Here is a 14,457-nt window from a genome sequence, read left to right as displayed (position 1 = left end):
CAAAGCATTCAAAATTTGGGTTCAGTTCTAGTTCATCATGTTGAATAATTAGCAGAGTAAATGAAGTGCAATGGAATAATGCAGCACAGACACGTGTGTTTAACTTCTAATAAAAAGTTTTCTTCAAAATTAGGGAAAAGATTACATGGAAAGAAAACAAGAACAGTCTAACTAACTCATCTTTCTAGTTCTGATCTACTCCATCTTGTTTCTTTGTTCCCGCAGACCCTAACAAGGAATGGAACTCCCCCCCCCCAAAAAAAAAGAGAAATGGTACAGCATTTGCCCCAAACTTTTTTCATGTGCACACTTTTATTTTTCATATGCTGTTCTGGGAAGAAAGTCTCCTCTTAAGCTAGTAGAAAAAAGAGAATTGTAGCCCCAGTAATTCAGGGATGCCCAGTACAAAACATTTATTACAATTAAAACAGTTAAACACTATTTATTTATTTATTATTTATTTATTTAAGTAATTTGTACCCTGCCCTCCCCGCAAGCAGGCTCAGGGTGGCTTACATTGGTTGGTACATAGAAACCATTAAAATCCACATAAAATCATTTAAACAATCCAATTACAAATAAGATCAAATAAGATCATAAAATGGCAATTGCCTCTGTTGTAGCCGCCCTGAGCCCGTTGAGGAGGGCGGGGTACAAATCTAATGAATAAATAAATAAATCATAAAGTGCTGGCAATATTTAATTAATTACTTAAGATGGCATACTGGAGAGTGCATACAGACAAACAGTTCTTCAGCTCAGTGATCTTCCTAAGTCACGTGGTGGCACAGGCCAGATGTCAAAATTAAGGGCCAGGATCTATAGCTACGATTGTTGGTGGTAGTAGTGAAGGCGGCTCCTTAGTTGAAAGCCTAGTGGAAGAGCTCTGTCTTGCAGGCCCTGTGGAATTGTAAAAGATCTTCCAGGGCCCTGATCTCTTCTGGGAGCTCATTCCACCAGTATGGAGCCACCACTGAGAAGGCCCTGGCCCTAGTAGTAACAAGCCTGGAATCCATGAGAGCCGGGAGGGTCAGTCGATTTTGAGACCCTGACTGTAATGCTCTATGGGGTATACATGGGGAAAGGTAGTCCCTCAGGTATGTCGGACCCTGGCCATATATGGCTTTAAAGGTAAAAACCAGCACCTTGAAGCAGATTCGGTATGCTATTGGCAGCCAGTGTAATGTCTTCAGCACAGGCTGAATGTGCTCCCATCAGGAGCCTGGCTGCGAGATTCTGCACTAGCTGCAGCTTCTGAATTTGCAACAAGGGCAGCCCCATGTAGAGAGTGTTACAGTAGTCTAGTCTTGAGGTGACCATCACATGGATCACTGTTGCCAGGTCATTGCGGTCAAGGAAGGGAACCAACTGCTTAATCAGCCGAAGATGGTAAAAGGCCGACCTAGCAGTGGCTGCTACCTGGGCCTCCATTGTTAAGGAGGCATCCAGGAGCACTCCCAAGCTCCTAACCTCCGGCGCTGGCACCAATGGTGCCCCACCGAAGGTTGGGAGTGGGATCCCCACCCCCAAACCGCCCACAGGACCTCCATCTTTGTCCGATTCAGTTTCAGCTGGCTCAGTCTAAGCCAACCAGCCACAGCTTGTAGTGCCCAGTCCAGATCTTCTGGTCTGGAGTCCAACTGGCTGCCCAACATTAGATAGAGCTGTCATCAGCATACTGGTGACATCCCAGCCCATGCCTCCGGGCAATCTGGGAAAGGGAGTGCATATAGATGTTGAATAGCATTGGGGAAAGCACTGCCCCCTGAGGCACTCCACACTCCAGTGGGTGCATCCTGGACTGCTGTTCCCCTAGTGCCACCCTTTGTCCCCGACCTTGGAGAAAGGAAGCAAGCCACTGTAGGGCAAGCTCCTGAATTCCCATGTTGGTGAGGCGGTGGGTCAGTAACTGATGGTCAACCATGTTGAACACAGCCGACAGGTCCAACTGCAACAGTACCAGTGAACCGCCCCGATCCAGATGCCTCCAGAGGTTGTCTGTGAGGGCAACCAATGCCGTCTCCGTCCTATGTCCTGGGCAAAAGCCGGACTGGAAGGGATCTAACATGGAAGTGTCATCCATAAAGCCCTGAAACTGTATCACCACTGCCCTCTCAATTAATTTGCAAAAATAGGGCAAATTGGAAACTGGCTGATAGTTAGCCAATTCGTCCGGGTCCAGAGATGGTTTTTTTAGGAGAGGGCACACCATCGCTTCCTTGAGTGCCCCCGGGAACAGCCCCTCTAAGACTGACTTGTTGAAAATTTCCCTTAGGGCACCTCATGGCCAGCTTTAATAAGTCAAGAAGGGCACGGATCAAGGCTCCATGTGGTTGGGTGTACTGTTGAGAGCAATCTGTTAACTTCCTCCAGGCTGAGCGAGCTGAAATGGTTCAAAACCGAAATCAAAGACATGCATGGAGCCTCGTGCTCACTCCCTGTGTCAACTGTGGAGGGGAGGTCGCAGCAGAGCGACAAGACTTTATCTGCGAAATAGCTCGCAAATGCCTTGCAGCCTATATCCAATTCCCTAGCATTTGGTCTGCCCTGTGGCAGAACAGTTATAGACCGAATCATTCTAAACTATTGGGCTGGACGTGAGCTTGCAGATGAAATCGTAGCCGCATAGTACTCTCTCTTCACGGCTTTGACTACCATCTCATAAACATCCTATAAGATGCTCTTGTGGCTTTGTCTCGAGCGTGGCACCACTGTCTCTCTAGCTGTCTCAGCTCTTGCTTCATAAGCCGCAACTCCTGGGTAAACCAGGGAGCGAGCCTAGAGCAAGCATGCAGAGGGTGCCGGGGAGTGATTGCGTTGATGGCTGCGGAGAGTCGGCTATGCCAGTCCTCTACAAGCTCATTCAATGAGCTGCCAAGGGGCATCGGATCCCGCAGAGCCATCTGGAGCCACACTGGGTCCATCTGGCTCTGCGGGTGAGCTAAAACATGCTCGCCGCCTACACAGGATTGGGGTGGAACATTCAAGCGGGCCCTCAAGGCATGGTGGTCCGACCATGGAACTGCCAAAGCAGTAACCCAGTCCACTGTTACCCCCGCTGCGAAAATCAAATTGAGCGCGTGCCCAGACTGGTGAGTGGGGGTCGTTACATATTGGGAGAGTCCTAGTGCCGCCATGGACGACACCAGGTCCGTTGCCTGAGTAGAGGCCGCATCATCAGCATGGACATTGAAGTCACCCAGGACTATCAGTCTAGGGTGTTCCAATGCCTAGCCTGATACAGCCTCCATCAGGGATGGCAGGCTATTGGCCAGTGCATTACCACCCCAGTTTCAAATTGAGTTCCATTTCCTTCTAGACAGTCTCATAGCTCCTTCCCCCACTTTTAAATATCATCTCCAATACCCATAGCACTGTCAGACCTGGCAGGAAGACTGGGAGCAGGGACATGGAGGGAAGGGGCTGCAATGATCTCTACGTTGCTACATCACTTCCAGATGGTTTTATCATAGATTTTCTAGAGATTCCTAGAGCCACCTATGTCACTTCCAGGTTTTCTCCAGAAGGGTCATATTTTTAAAAAATGTCTCCCACTGCTGCTTGAAGTGGCCTCACGCAACTAGGTTTGGAGATGGCAGGAGGCATGGCAGCCCTAAATAGCCATAACTAACTTTCTGTCTTTTCTTCCCAAACCATGTTGACTTAGTAAAAAGAAACTTATTCTGTTTAGGTGGAGCCTGTGGGTAAGCAAGCTTGTCCTTGGGCCTCAGTCCTATCCCTTGCCTACCAATCTCTCTTGCTTCTCCTCTTATTTTTAGATGGTTTTCTGGGAAAAGTACTTTCCCCAAATACAACTGTAGTAGATAGTGCCTATCACTTTGAGTGGTCTCCTGAGTGCCTGATTTTGAAAGCTATTTGAGCTTGCTAACATCATTTTTTGGTTAAAGGATTCAGTTCATGTTCAAGGCAACCAAGAGACTTCAGGTTTAGGATCTGTTTCAATTCACTGCAAAACTTCTCTGAACTGGTTTGGATTTCATTGTCAATGTTTGTCTGATCTGACTCCCTGGGTTCTACTTTCTAAAATGCAAACGTTTCTACACTGCAACTTACAGTGACACCATTCAAAGAGATATGACTGTTTCCCTCCATAATAACTTAACTCTTTCTTTCCCAACAACAGTTGCTATTGCTAAATGAATACATTTGGAAGAGTAACTAAAAATGTTTGAAAGAGTAGCTAACGTTTGGAAGAGTAACCAAAAAAATTACTACTGCATCAGTTTTTGAAGAAATCAGCAGATGTAGAGGCATGAAGGGTACAATGAAATGCAAAGCTAAAGACACACAGAGAGGACTAGAGGTGGAAGGGGTGGTGGAATTTTGCATAACAGGATCAAACAGGAATAAAGCTGCTTGAGCCAACTGGAAAGGTGGGACACAAATATTTTAATATAATAAATAAAATAGAGATATGGTATTCAAGATTCAGTTAGAAGGGATCAAAAAGCCCTCAGCTGAAGCAAGTTCTCTGCAATTCAAATTCATGTCAAAATATATTAGTCTTTAAACATCCAGAAGACTCCCTGCTATGAAAAAATTTAGTTGTTTGTATATGTGATAGAAAATTGTGGGAAAAATTCTCTGTCTTTGCAAAAAAGAGGAAAAGCACAGAAATACCTTTGTTAGAGCATTAAGTCCTAGAGCGGTGGCAACAGCACCTGTGGTGGCAGAAACATAGGCTGTTCCCAGCTGGCTAAAACAAAAACAAAAATGTTTGCGTACGCACAGCAACAATGTACATTAAATATCTTTATAAGAACATAAGAGAAGCCAATGCTGGATCAGGTCAATAGCTCATCCAGTCCAACACTCTGTCACACAGTGGCCAAAAATACCAGGTGCCACCAGGAGGTCAAGCAGTGGGGCCAGGACACTAGAAGCCCTCCCACTGTCCTCCCCCCAAGCACCAAGAATACAGACCACTCCTTGCCCCAGACCGAGAGTTCCTATCTATACCTTGTGGCAAATAGCCACTGATGGACCTCTGCTCCATATGCTTATCCAAGGTATCTTGTCCTTGATTTTAACAAGACGATTCTATCAGAAAATATGCTCAATGTAGCACCATTTGCTGTAGATTTTGGAACTTGGGAAGTAAGTAAAATGTGTCGTCGAGCCATGACCAAATCATGGAGACCCCATGAAGCTCTACCTCATGGGGATTTCAAGGCAAGAGAGGAACAGAGGTGGTTTGCCATCGCCTTCCTCTGCATCGCAGCCCCAGTCTTTCTTGGTGGTCTCCCATTCAAGTACTGACCCGGCTTAGCATCCAAGCTCTTGACGAGACCAGGCTAGCCCGGGCTACTAGGACTGTTACTTTTCCTTGGTAGTCCATATGCAGTATCTGAAAGCCTATTTAGCAGGGGAGAACAATGTAATACAGACTCCTCATATGCACAGTGATATAAGGTTGCCAGGTACCCCCAGGCAACTAGCAGGGGATGGGGGGGGGGTTGACGCCCAGTTGCCCATCCTCGATAGACCCCTTTGGAGTGCCTCACAATCCTCACTGGTTTTCACCACCCTGAACAACTTCATATCATCCACAAATTTAGCCACTTCACTGCTTACTCCCAACTCCAAATCATTAATAAACAAGTTAAAAATCATCAGACTGAGTACTGATCCCTGCGGCACCCCACTGCTTACCAACCTCCACTGAGGAAATTTCCCATTTATACTCACTCTCTGTTTCCTATTAATTAGCCAGTTGTTGATCCACAAAAGGACTTGCCCTATTATCCCATGATTTTTGAGCTTACTTAGGAGCCTTTGATGAGGAACTTTATCAAAAGCTTTTTGGAAGTCAAGGTAAACAATATCTATTTGGTCCCCCTTGCCCACATGTTTGTTCACCCCCTCAAAGAACACTAACAGGTTAGTGAGACAAGATCTTCCCTTACAGAACCCATGCTGAGCCTGCCTCAATAGTTTTTGTTCATCAATGTGCCTACTAATTCTTTCCTTAATAACAGTTTCCACCAATTTACCCAGTATCGATGTCAGATTGACTGGCCTGTAATTTCCTGGATCTCCTCTGGAACCCTTTTTAAAGATGGGAGTGACATTAGCTACCTTCCAGCCCTCAGGAATGGAGACAGATTTTAATAAAAGATTACATATTTTTGTCAGGAGATCCACAAGTTCACATTTGAGTTCTGTCAGAACTCTTGGATGTATGCCATCCAGGCCTGGTGATTTATCAGTTTTTAAATTGTCTATCAGTCGTAGGACACAGCTGAGTGTACACTCAGGAACTCTGTAGTATGTGGTTGGCTTCCTTGACTAATCTGGAGCACTTCACTTGCTGACTCAGTTACATAGTGACTCAGCTGTGCTGACTATGCAGATTCATTTATGGCCTTGGGGCAGGGGACTGGATTCAAAATAACTTCTTTCCACAAAAAGGACAGGAGTACCATTAGGCTAGTCTTTTTCTCTTTGATGTTATCTGTTTGAAATAGCATTATGGTTTTTTTTGGGTTAATGTTGCAAGAATGGTATACTACTGAGAGTCAGCATGGTGCAGTGGTTAAGGGTGGTGGACACTAATTTGGAGAACCAGGTTTGATTCACCACTCCTCCACATGAAGCCTTTTGGGTGACCATGGGTCAGTCACAGTTCTCTCAGAACTCTCTCAACTCCACCTACCTCTCAAGGTGCCTGTTGTGAGTAGAGGAAGGAAAGCAATTGTAAACTGGTTTGAGACTCCTTAAAGGTAAAGGTTTCCCTTGCTCGAAAGCCAGTTGAATCTGACTCTAGGGTTGCGGTGCTCATCTCCGTTTCAAAGCCGACGAGCCAGCGCTGTCCGAAAACGTCTCCGTGGTCATGTGGCCGGCCTGACTAAACACCAAGGCGCATGGAACGCTGTTACCTTCCCACCGAAGTGGTACCTATTTATCTACTTGCAATTTCTTGCTTTCGAACTGCTAGGTTGGCAGGAGCTGGAACCAGAGGTGGGAGCTCACTCCATCATGCGGCACCCGGGTCTCGAACTGCTGAACTACCGACCTTCCACAGCCTGCAGTTCAGCGTCTTAACCACTTGAGCCACCACAGCTCCTGAGACTCCTTAGGGTAGAGAAAAGTGGGGTTTAAAAACCAAGTCTTTCTGCTCTTCTTCTGATATGTTTATTTTGCAAAACAGAATTTATTAAAAAATTGAAAACACAAAGACAGGAATTGCACATTAGCCCAAAAGATGCGGGGTGGTGGTGGTGGCGGCGGCTAAAAACTAGCCCCAAGAAGCTTTTCTCTCTACACCTCTAATTTTTAAAATGTCTGCAGCAATGTCAAGAGCCTTAAAAAGTTTTGGCTTCCACAGGAACAGAGTAGTCTAGATCCACAGGGTGACAGATATATCACTTGGAAGAAGACAGGAATAGTTTATTATAATTATATTTATATCTCCTCTGTTTTTCATGGAACTCAAAGTAGGGGATGTAGGGTTCCCAGGTGGTCTCTTATGTAGCACTGAGTACCCACAGACCTGTAGCAACTTAATGAAGAACTAAGGACCATAAACCTTCAGACTGTGCCCTCAGCCCTAACCTAGATCTAGCATAGTAACTGGAAGGATGAAGAGGCTACGAAGATTCTTTTTTATGTAGTCATGACCCCCCCCCAAGTGTAGCCTTAGCATGCCAAGCACACTGAATGGCCCTACAGTGATCAGCTCCACTGTGACTTATCTGTCTATGGGCTTATCTGTCCTCCATCTAACAAACAGCTCCTATGTCTTCTCCTTGTCATCTGTGTGCAATACCTCTAGCTCTTTTTTCCACAGACACTTGACTAGATTATTAATCCTTATGTTATACTTCATCAGAAATACCCAAGGCTATAAAGATTAATCATGCATGCTGGTTTGAAGTGTTTTGATTCCCACCCACCACCATCCACAGTTAATGGCTAGAACTCATTAATGGCCTAATTAGTTGTTTAGACTACATAACTAAGTGTGATTATCAGAGTGTAAAGTTTTTTTAGCCTGCACTTTTAGTACCAGATAGAAGTAATTTGGCAGTCATGCATCATGTGCCCTACTGAGATTATGTATGAGAAGTGATTTAAGCGCTTGAAACATGCTCTATACACACAAACACTCTCTCTCTCTCTCTCTCTCTCTCTCTCTCTCACACACACACACACACACACACACACTGAGGTTACTGATATTAGATTAGCGACACTTCTATTTCTCATTATATTTTACCTTGTGTTTACATGTTGTCATATCATGCAATTCTAAGAAAAACCACATTGCAAATTTAATAAAAATCTAAACTTGGCAGTCTGTCACCAGTCACTATTATAGTTATTGAAAGCCATTCATGAGGAGAAGGATTTATACTGCTCACAGCAAGCACCCTTGGAAGAACAGGGCTCTTTCAAACCTGTGATGCCTGGCCCCGGCTCAAAATCTAAAGCATCATGCTGATTCCACAGCCAGTTACCACCCTCATCCCATTCTTCACTTTCTGGGGAAGATTCTGGTGGCGGTCACCCGCACGAGATAAAGCTGGGGGGAAGCAAGGCTATTTCCTCCGGAGAAATTTGATCCGCAGTTGCGCAATTAGACAGTCCTTGGAAGCCGTACAGCCCACCATTGCATGATCAGACGCAACCGCAGGTGAGTTGGGTTTTTTTTTTTTGCTGTTTGTTTCTGATGCGCTTACACGAGGAATTGATTAATTGCATCTCTGCACTGAGGTCTCCCTATGGAGTTTGCAGTGATGTGCATACCGAGAAGGGTGAAAAAAACAACGGCACAGAGTCAGGATGGCCTGATCAGCTCATCCAGATGCCATGAGAGTGCGCTGGAGCGATCAGATGGGAAACTCCGTCTGTGGCCTGTTGCAACCCATTTACTACCAGATTTTCCCTGGGGTCTTTTTACTCTGCTTCTGCAGCGGAGCAAACGGGTTGCCGATGGGTGCGGGGCGCTTCCCAGATGTTCGTGTCTGACCACACCCTTTAAATCCACCCGGCATTCACACCTATGGTGGGGCTAATTGTGTGTGTGATCACGTCCTCTGTTAGGCAGTGGTCATTCCACTAGCATAATGGACTACCCTGGTTCTCATCAAGACTATGTTATTACCAGGAGACTCTAATAATTAGAACGTATTTTAATTTATAGGTATTCTATATGCAAAATATTTAACAATCTTCTGTGACTGCTTACATCTATTACCGAACTCTATCAAACTAAAGAAAATAATTGAATACACATATCTGAACGTGCTGTCTGAGCTATCTTTCATTACCTTACCTGACAGTTATTGGAGCATCTCCACTCCTATTGGTATAGTTTACAATGGCATTGAATGACTGGTTAATCCACTGCCAGAAGACCACAGCTGGGGTAGTTCTTAAAACAAGAAAGTTAGATTATTTCTTTCCCACTCTACAACCACATTTCAATGCTTGATAAGAAAAATTATTCTATGCTACATCAGCTAGTTGGAAGGTTCAAGGATTAAGATAAATATGCAGCTACATATACAATAATCAGTAGAGCATAATATAATGATGAGTGAAAAATTTCTTTATGGAAATGTAGGCACTTCAGAGTTAAGCAAACTCATTTTAAAATATCAAATAAGACATCTCATCATTCACAAATTATAATTTTACTTCACAAAAAATACAAGTTAAAAAGGGAAAGTGCTGTAGTTTTAATGGTGAGTGAGCAAACTTCATTTTAGATTCATCTCTAGTACTAAAATGCTGGAATTCCTCCACTGATTTCTCAAATATACTCAGTATTTCTTGACAGACCTATTTTATGCAAACATTTCCAGTTGTGATTTAAATACTGATAACTCTGAGGTTAATAAAACTTCAGTTTATAATCAGGCTGCTTTGGTTTTGCTTCCTTCAAGGGAAAACCTAATTCCTGTAGTTATATGCAAAAATTATATAAAATATGATAGACAGACTAAGGGAGATTTGATGCTTTGCTTTAAGCATGCCACATAAGATATCTATAAAATTAAAAATTCCAAAGTTGAACTTCTTCATAGTGATGAGGAAAAGCAGGATTTATTTGAGAGATGGTTATAAGGGGATAAAAATCTCTCATTACATATAAATCTATGGTAAATTTATAATCCACACAGATGATAAAAATGTAGAAAAAAAGAAATGCAACATTTCAAATTTAATTGTTTTTATATAAAGCATTCAAATTAATATTGCTTACTTGCCCCACAGTGCCAAAACCATTTATAGTCTCAATTCCCACTTACTTTAACGGGACAAGAGGCTCATAACTAGTTTTTAGGACTGCAGTGTAATTCTATGCTCAGTTTTTACTGCTTACCTATAAAAGGTCATCATACAGCCAGTGATAGTCATGTTCATAGGCACCTGAGCAGACATTCGGCCAATCAAAACCATCTTTTCACCAGTATCTGGATGGAAGGCTGAATCATAGATATATTTTGCCCTCCATAATTCATCTTCCGTCAGTCCAGGGGGCACAATACCTCGCCTTGGGATAAACAGAAATATATACAAATATTAATAACAACTATGACATTGGGGTACCTAAGTAAGAAAATTAAGGGATAGTTTACAAACAAAAGTTGCAGATATTTTCTCCACATGATTGTGTAACCATGGCGAAAGTCTTGAGAACCAGCTGCTTATATGAGGACCTCTGCAGCCATTTTTATAGTTGTAAATACCTTTCTCATGGTGGTTTGAGAAAGGCATTTACAACCACAGAAATGGCTGCACAGATCCTATGTAAGCAGCTGATGCCTGTGCATGTTCATTTTCCAATCCAAAATGTTGGAAGACTACCACATATTCACAATTCCTGTTCTGCATTTACACCAGTTTGGTGTAGTGGTTAAGTGTGCGGACTCTCATCTGGGAGAACCGGGTTTGATTCCCCACTCCTCCACTTGCACCTGCTGATGTGACCTTGGGTCAGTCACAAGCTCTGGCACAGCTGTCTTTGAAAAAGAGCAGTTTGTGTCAGAGTTCTCTCAGCCCCACCCACCTCACAGGGTGTCTGTTGTGGGGAGGGGAAGGGAAAGGAGTTTGTAAGCCGCTCTGAGACTCGAAGTGAAGGGCGGGGTATAAATCCAATCTCTTCTTCTTCTTCTTCTTCTTCCTTATTTCTTGCTGCCAATAATCCTTTAGAGCTAGCATATAATGTACTTGCAACTTTACTGATATGCCTTCCACACATTACTGAACAGTGTGAATAGAAATATCTGGTATGTAGCCAGCATGGTAGAATCTGAGAGTCAGCATCAGATCCCCACTCCGCAATGAAAGGTAGCTGAGTGACCCTGGGTCACTCACTTTCTCCCAGCCATAAGTACCTTACAGATTTGGGAGGATAAATGTTGTAAGCTGCTTTGGGAGTGACAGGCCCTGAGGAGGGACTAATCCTGGGAAATTAGCTTTCTGGCTATAATTCATGCTACTGACTATGTACATTATTACACCCACATACACACTTAACACTGCTCACTCCATACTTACCTCCAAGATCAACAGACAGCAAAGTTTTTGCTATACCATGCCTGTTCACCATTAACATGGGAAAACTTTTTTACCAGTTCCATCACAACTGAATAATACTCTTCCCTTGAAACTCCAGCAGAAAACTTCTTCCTTGAAGCCGGGATACCATTTCTTCTGTGGTTGTTTTATTGTTGGTTTTATTAAGTTATAGAGTTGCTACCAGCCCTGAACCCTTGAGATAGAGCAAGTATAAAAATCAAATTCATACCTGTAATCATGCACAATTTTTCTTGCATTTTCTAATTGTTCATTGGATAGTAAAATGTTCCTGGGATCAGTTACAGTGAAGAAATGGCTGGCTCGTCCAATAAATGTGCTTTGAACCCAGCGAGGTTCTTTGATATTGATGTCTAATGGCAAGTCTGTTGACATCTTCTCTGAGAATACTAAATACAAATAGAGACACAGAAGTAGATTTCAGTTACAGAATTCTTCGTAACCTCAATTTCACTGAAATTTCTGGTTCTCAAACAGAATTTCCTGTATTTTCTTAAGAACTTGGCTGGAAAGAACTTAGAATTGTGCAACAGCACTTGTGAGGCCCACAAGATGGCAGCCCTGAAAGAACATTTATGCTTCAGTATCCACTACCTTCCTTTGGGCTTCTGTCAGCAATGCACAAATTGCCCAGGAATAAATTCCCATGTATATCAATACCTATCCATGTACTCAAATACTTTGGCCACCAAATGAGAAGGGAGCACTCACTGGAGAAGACCCTGATGCTGGGAAAGATTGAAGGTCAAAGAAGACGGGGACGGCAAAGGATGAGATGGTTAGACAGTGTCATCGATGCAACGAACATGAAGTTGAGCAAACTTCAGAGGATGGCGGAAGACAGGAGGGCCTGGAGGGAGCTGGTCCATGGGGTCGCAAAGAGTCGGACTCGACTGTGCGACTGAACAACAACAAATCCATGTATTGGGAACTGCGGTGGCTCAAGTGGTTAAGACGCTGAACTGCAGGCTGGAAGGTCGGTAGTTCAGCAATTCAAGACTCGAGTGCCGCATGATGGAGTGAGCTCCTGTCTCTGGTTCCAGCTCCTGCCAACTTAGCAGTTTGAAAGCAAGAAATTGCAAGTAGATAAATAGGTACCACTTCGGTGGGAAGGTAACAGTGTTCCGTGCGCCACATGACCACGGAAACATCTTCAGACAGCGCTGGCTCTTTGGCTTGGAAACGGAGATGAGCACTGCAACCCTAGAGTCGGATTCGACTGGCTTTCGAGCAAGGGAAACCTTTACCTTTACCTATCCATGTACTGATAATAAAACACTTGCAGAACATTATATAGGCAACGTCCACTGGAAATGGTGCTGAATAGTATGAAAACTGTTACTTATATGGATTAATAGCATCATTCATATAACAAGTTTAACATCAACTGATAGCTATCAGAAGTTTGCATATGAACTGAAAAGCAACCACCGGTATGGCGGACGACGGGCGGGTCTCAGCAAGTTCGTCTCTCTTCGGGGATCCCGGGTGCCGGGAATACCCGACCAGCAGGCCTGGAGTGGCAAGCTGGAGCAGGGGGCTTTATTTTTTGCCCCCCCTGTAATCGGCAATGCGGGGAGGGGGTTGTCCAGAAACCACCCCGAAGCGGGAGCGTTCGACGGAGCAAAACATGGCCACCATATTTTGCATAGGCGCAGCCACCCAGTTTTTTTCTTAACTTTGTACTTAATGAAAGTGAAACGGTAGCAACACAAAGAAATGAAAGAAGCTTTGACTGAAACATGGAAGTGAAAATGAGGGAAGGAGTTTAAATATCTGAAAAATGGTAAAATTCCCCCAAACATCGGCGTCCAAAACAGGTGAAGTAAAGCGGCCGGGAAAGTAAACAGGACTGAACTGTAAACTGATACTCTGGTGGGGGAAAGAAAGAAAAACGTTGGTGCTGGTTTTTTGTGCTGGTTTTGGTGAAGCTACGAGAGACTTGGGGACAAAAATACTTTGATAAGATAGTTTTGTGCTGTGCCTGGAGTTTGAAGGAGATGGAGCGTACTGAAAGCAATGAGGAGGAACGGGTTGAAGAGCTGGAAGGTGGGGAGACAGCTATGGAGCAATTCATAAGAGTGATAAGAGAGGCGGTGAGGAGAGGAAGTCAAGAAGCATGTATAGGGTGTTTTATTGCATTATTTTAATTAATCTGTCATTGATGAAGCCATCAAGATTATCATCAATTTTCTGCTAAATTCAAGAGATTTCTGCAAATGCAGACAATCAAAACTTGATTTTATTTTTTTTGAAGGATCACCTCCTTCCATATGTCCTTGTGCACTGACTATGGCCATCAGGCAGCCATCTGTTTGCTATCCTACCACTTAGGGTATTCTGTCTGGCAACAACCAGAGCTTGGGCCTTTTCCACTGTAGTTCTGGCTCCATTGAATGGGCTCCCTGAAGAGATAAGCCCTCCCCCACTGGAGATCTTCAGGAGGCGCTGCAGGGTCTACCTGTTTGCCATGGCTTTTGAGGGGAGTCTGAATTGGCAGGCATTTTTTAAGGGGGGAAGGGAAGAAACTTGGGGTTTGTTATTTTATTTTTGCTTTTAAACCGAAAATATTTTTTAATTTTTTTTTGGCGCCCCGCAGGGGATTTTTTATTGCATTTTCTATAAACTACAAAGAAACAAGGAGGGGTAACTACAAACTACAGGTGAAAGTAAATAAAAACCACTAAAAACCCAAGAGGTGGCAGTCATACACTGCTTACAAAATTAGTTTTAAGACAATTAAGATTTGTTAACATTGAAGGTGATCAAAAAGTGTATCGCTTCTGTTATATCCATTCCAGCTAATCAGACTATTCAAAGAGATAAAAAAGAGCATAATTAATTTTCGCCAGTGCAAACAGCAGGAAACATCAGCATCTCATTTTTAAA

The 14,457-nt window shown here is 43.6% G+C and overlaps 1 protein-coding gene across 1 annotated transcript in view; it reads right to left on the bottom strand.

The window, feature by feature from the left end:
- LOC107118927 (sideroflexin-1) overlaps positions 1-11,943 on the bottom strand; it is a 40,817-nt gene extending 28,874 nt beyond the window's left edge. The window contains exons 1-4 of the mRNA XM_015421330.1: positions 11,780-11,943; positions 10,352-10,522; positions 9,299-9,397; positions 4,642-4,717 (exon numbers count right to left, since the gene is read on the bottom strand). Coding sequence (XP_015276816.1) covers positions 4,642-4,717; positions 9,299-9,397; positions 10,352-10,522; positions 11,780-11,943 — 510 coding nt within the window. The remainder of the gene's footprint in view (positions 1-4,641; positions 4,718-9,298; positions 9,398-10,351; positions 10,523-11,779) is intronic.
- Positions 11,944-14,457: the final 2,514 nt, after the last annotated feature.

This window comes from Gekko japonicus, unplaced genomic scaffold (assembly GCF_001447785.1).
Source record: "Gekko japonicus isolate JY-2015 unplaced genomic scaffold, Gekko_japonicus_V1.1 scaffold473, whole genome shotgun sequence".
In the NCBI taxonomy this organism is placed as follows: Eukaryota; Metazoa; Chordata; class Lepidosauria; order Squamata; family Gekkonidae; genus Gekko; species Gekko japonicus.
This window is presented reverse-complemented; position numbering and strand designations above follow the sequence as displayed.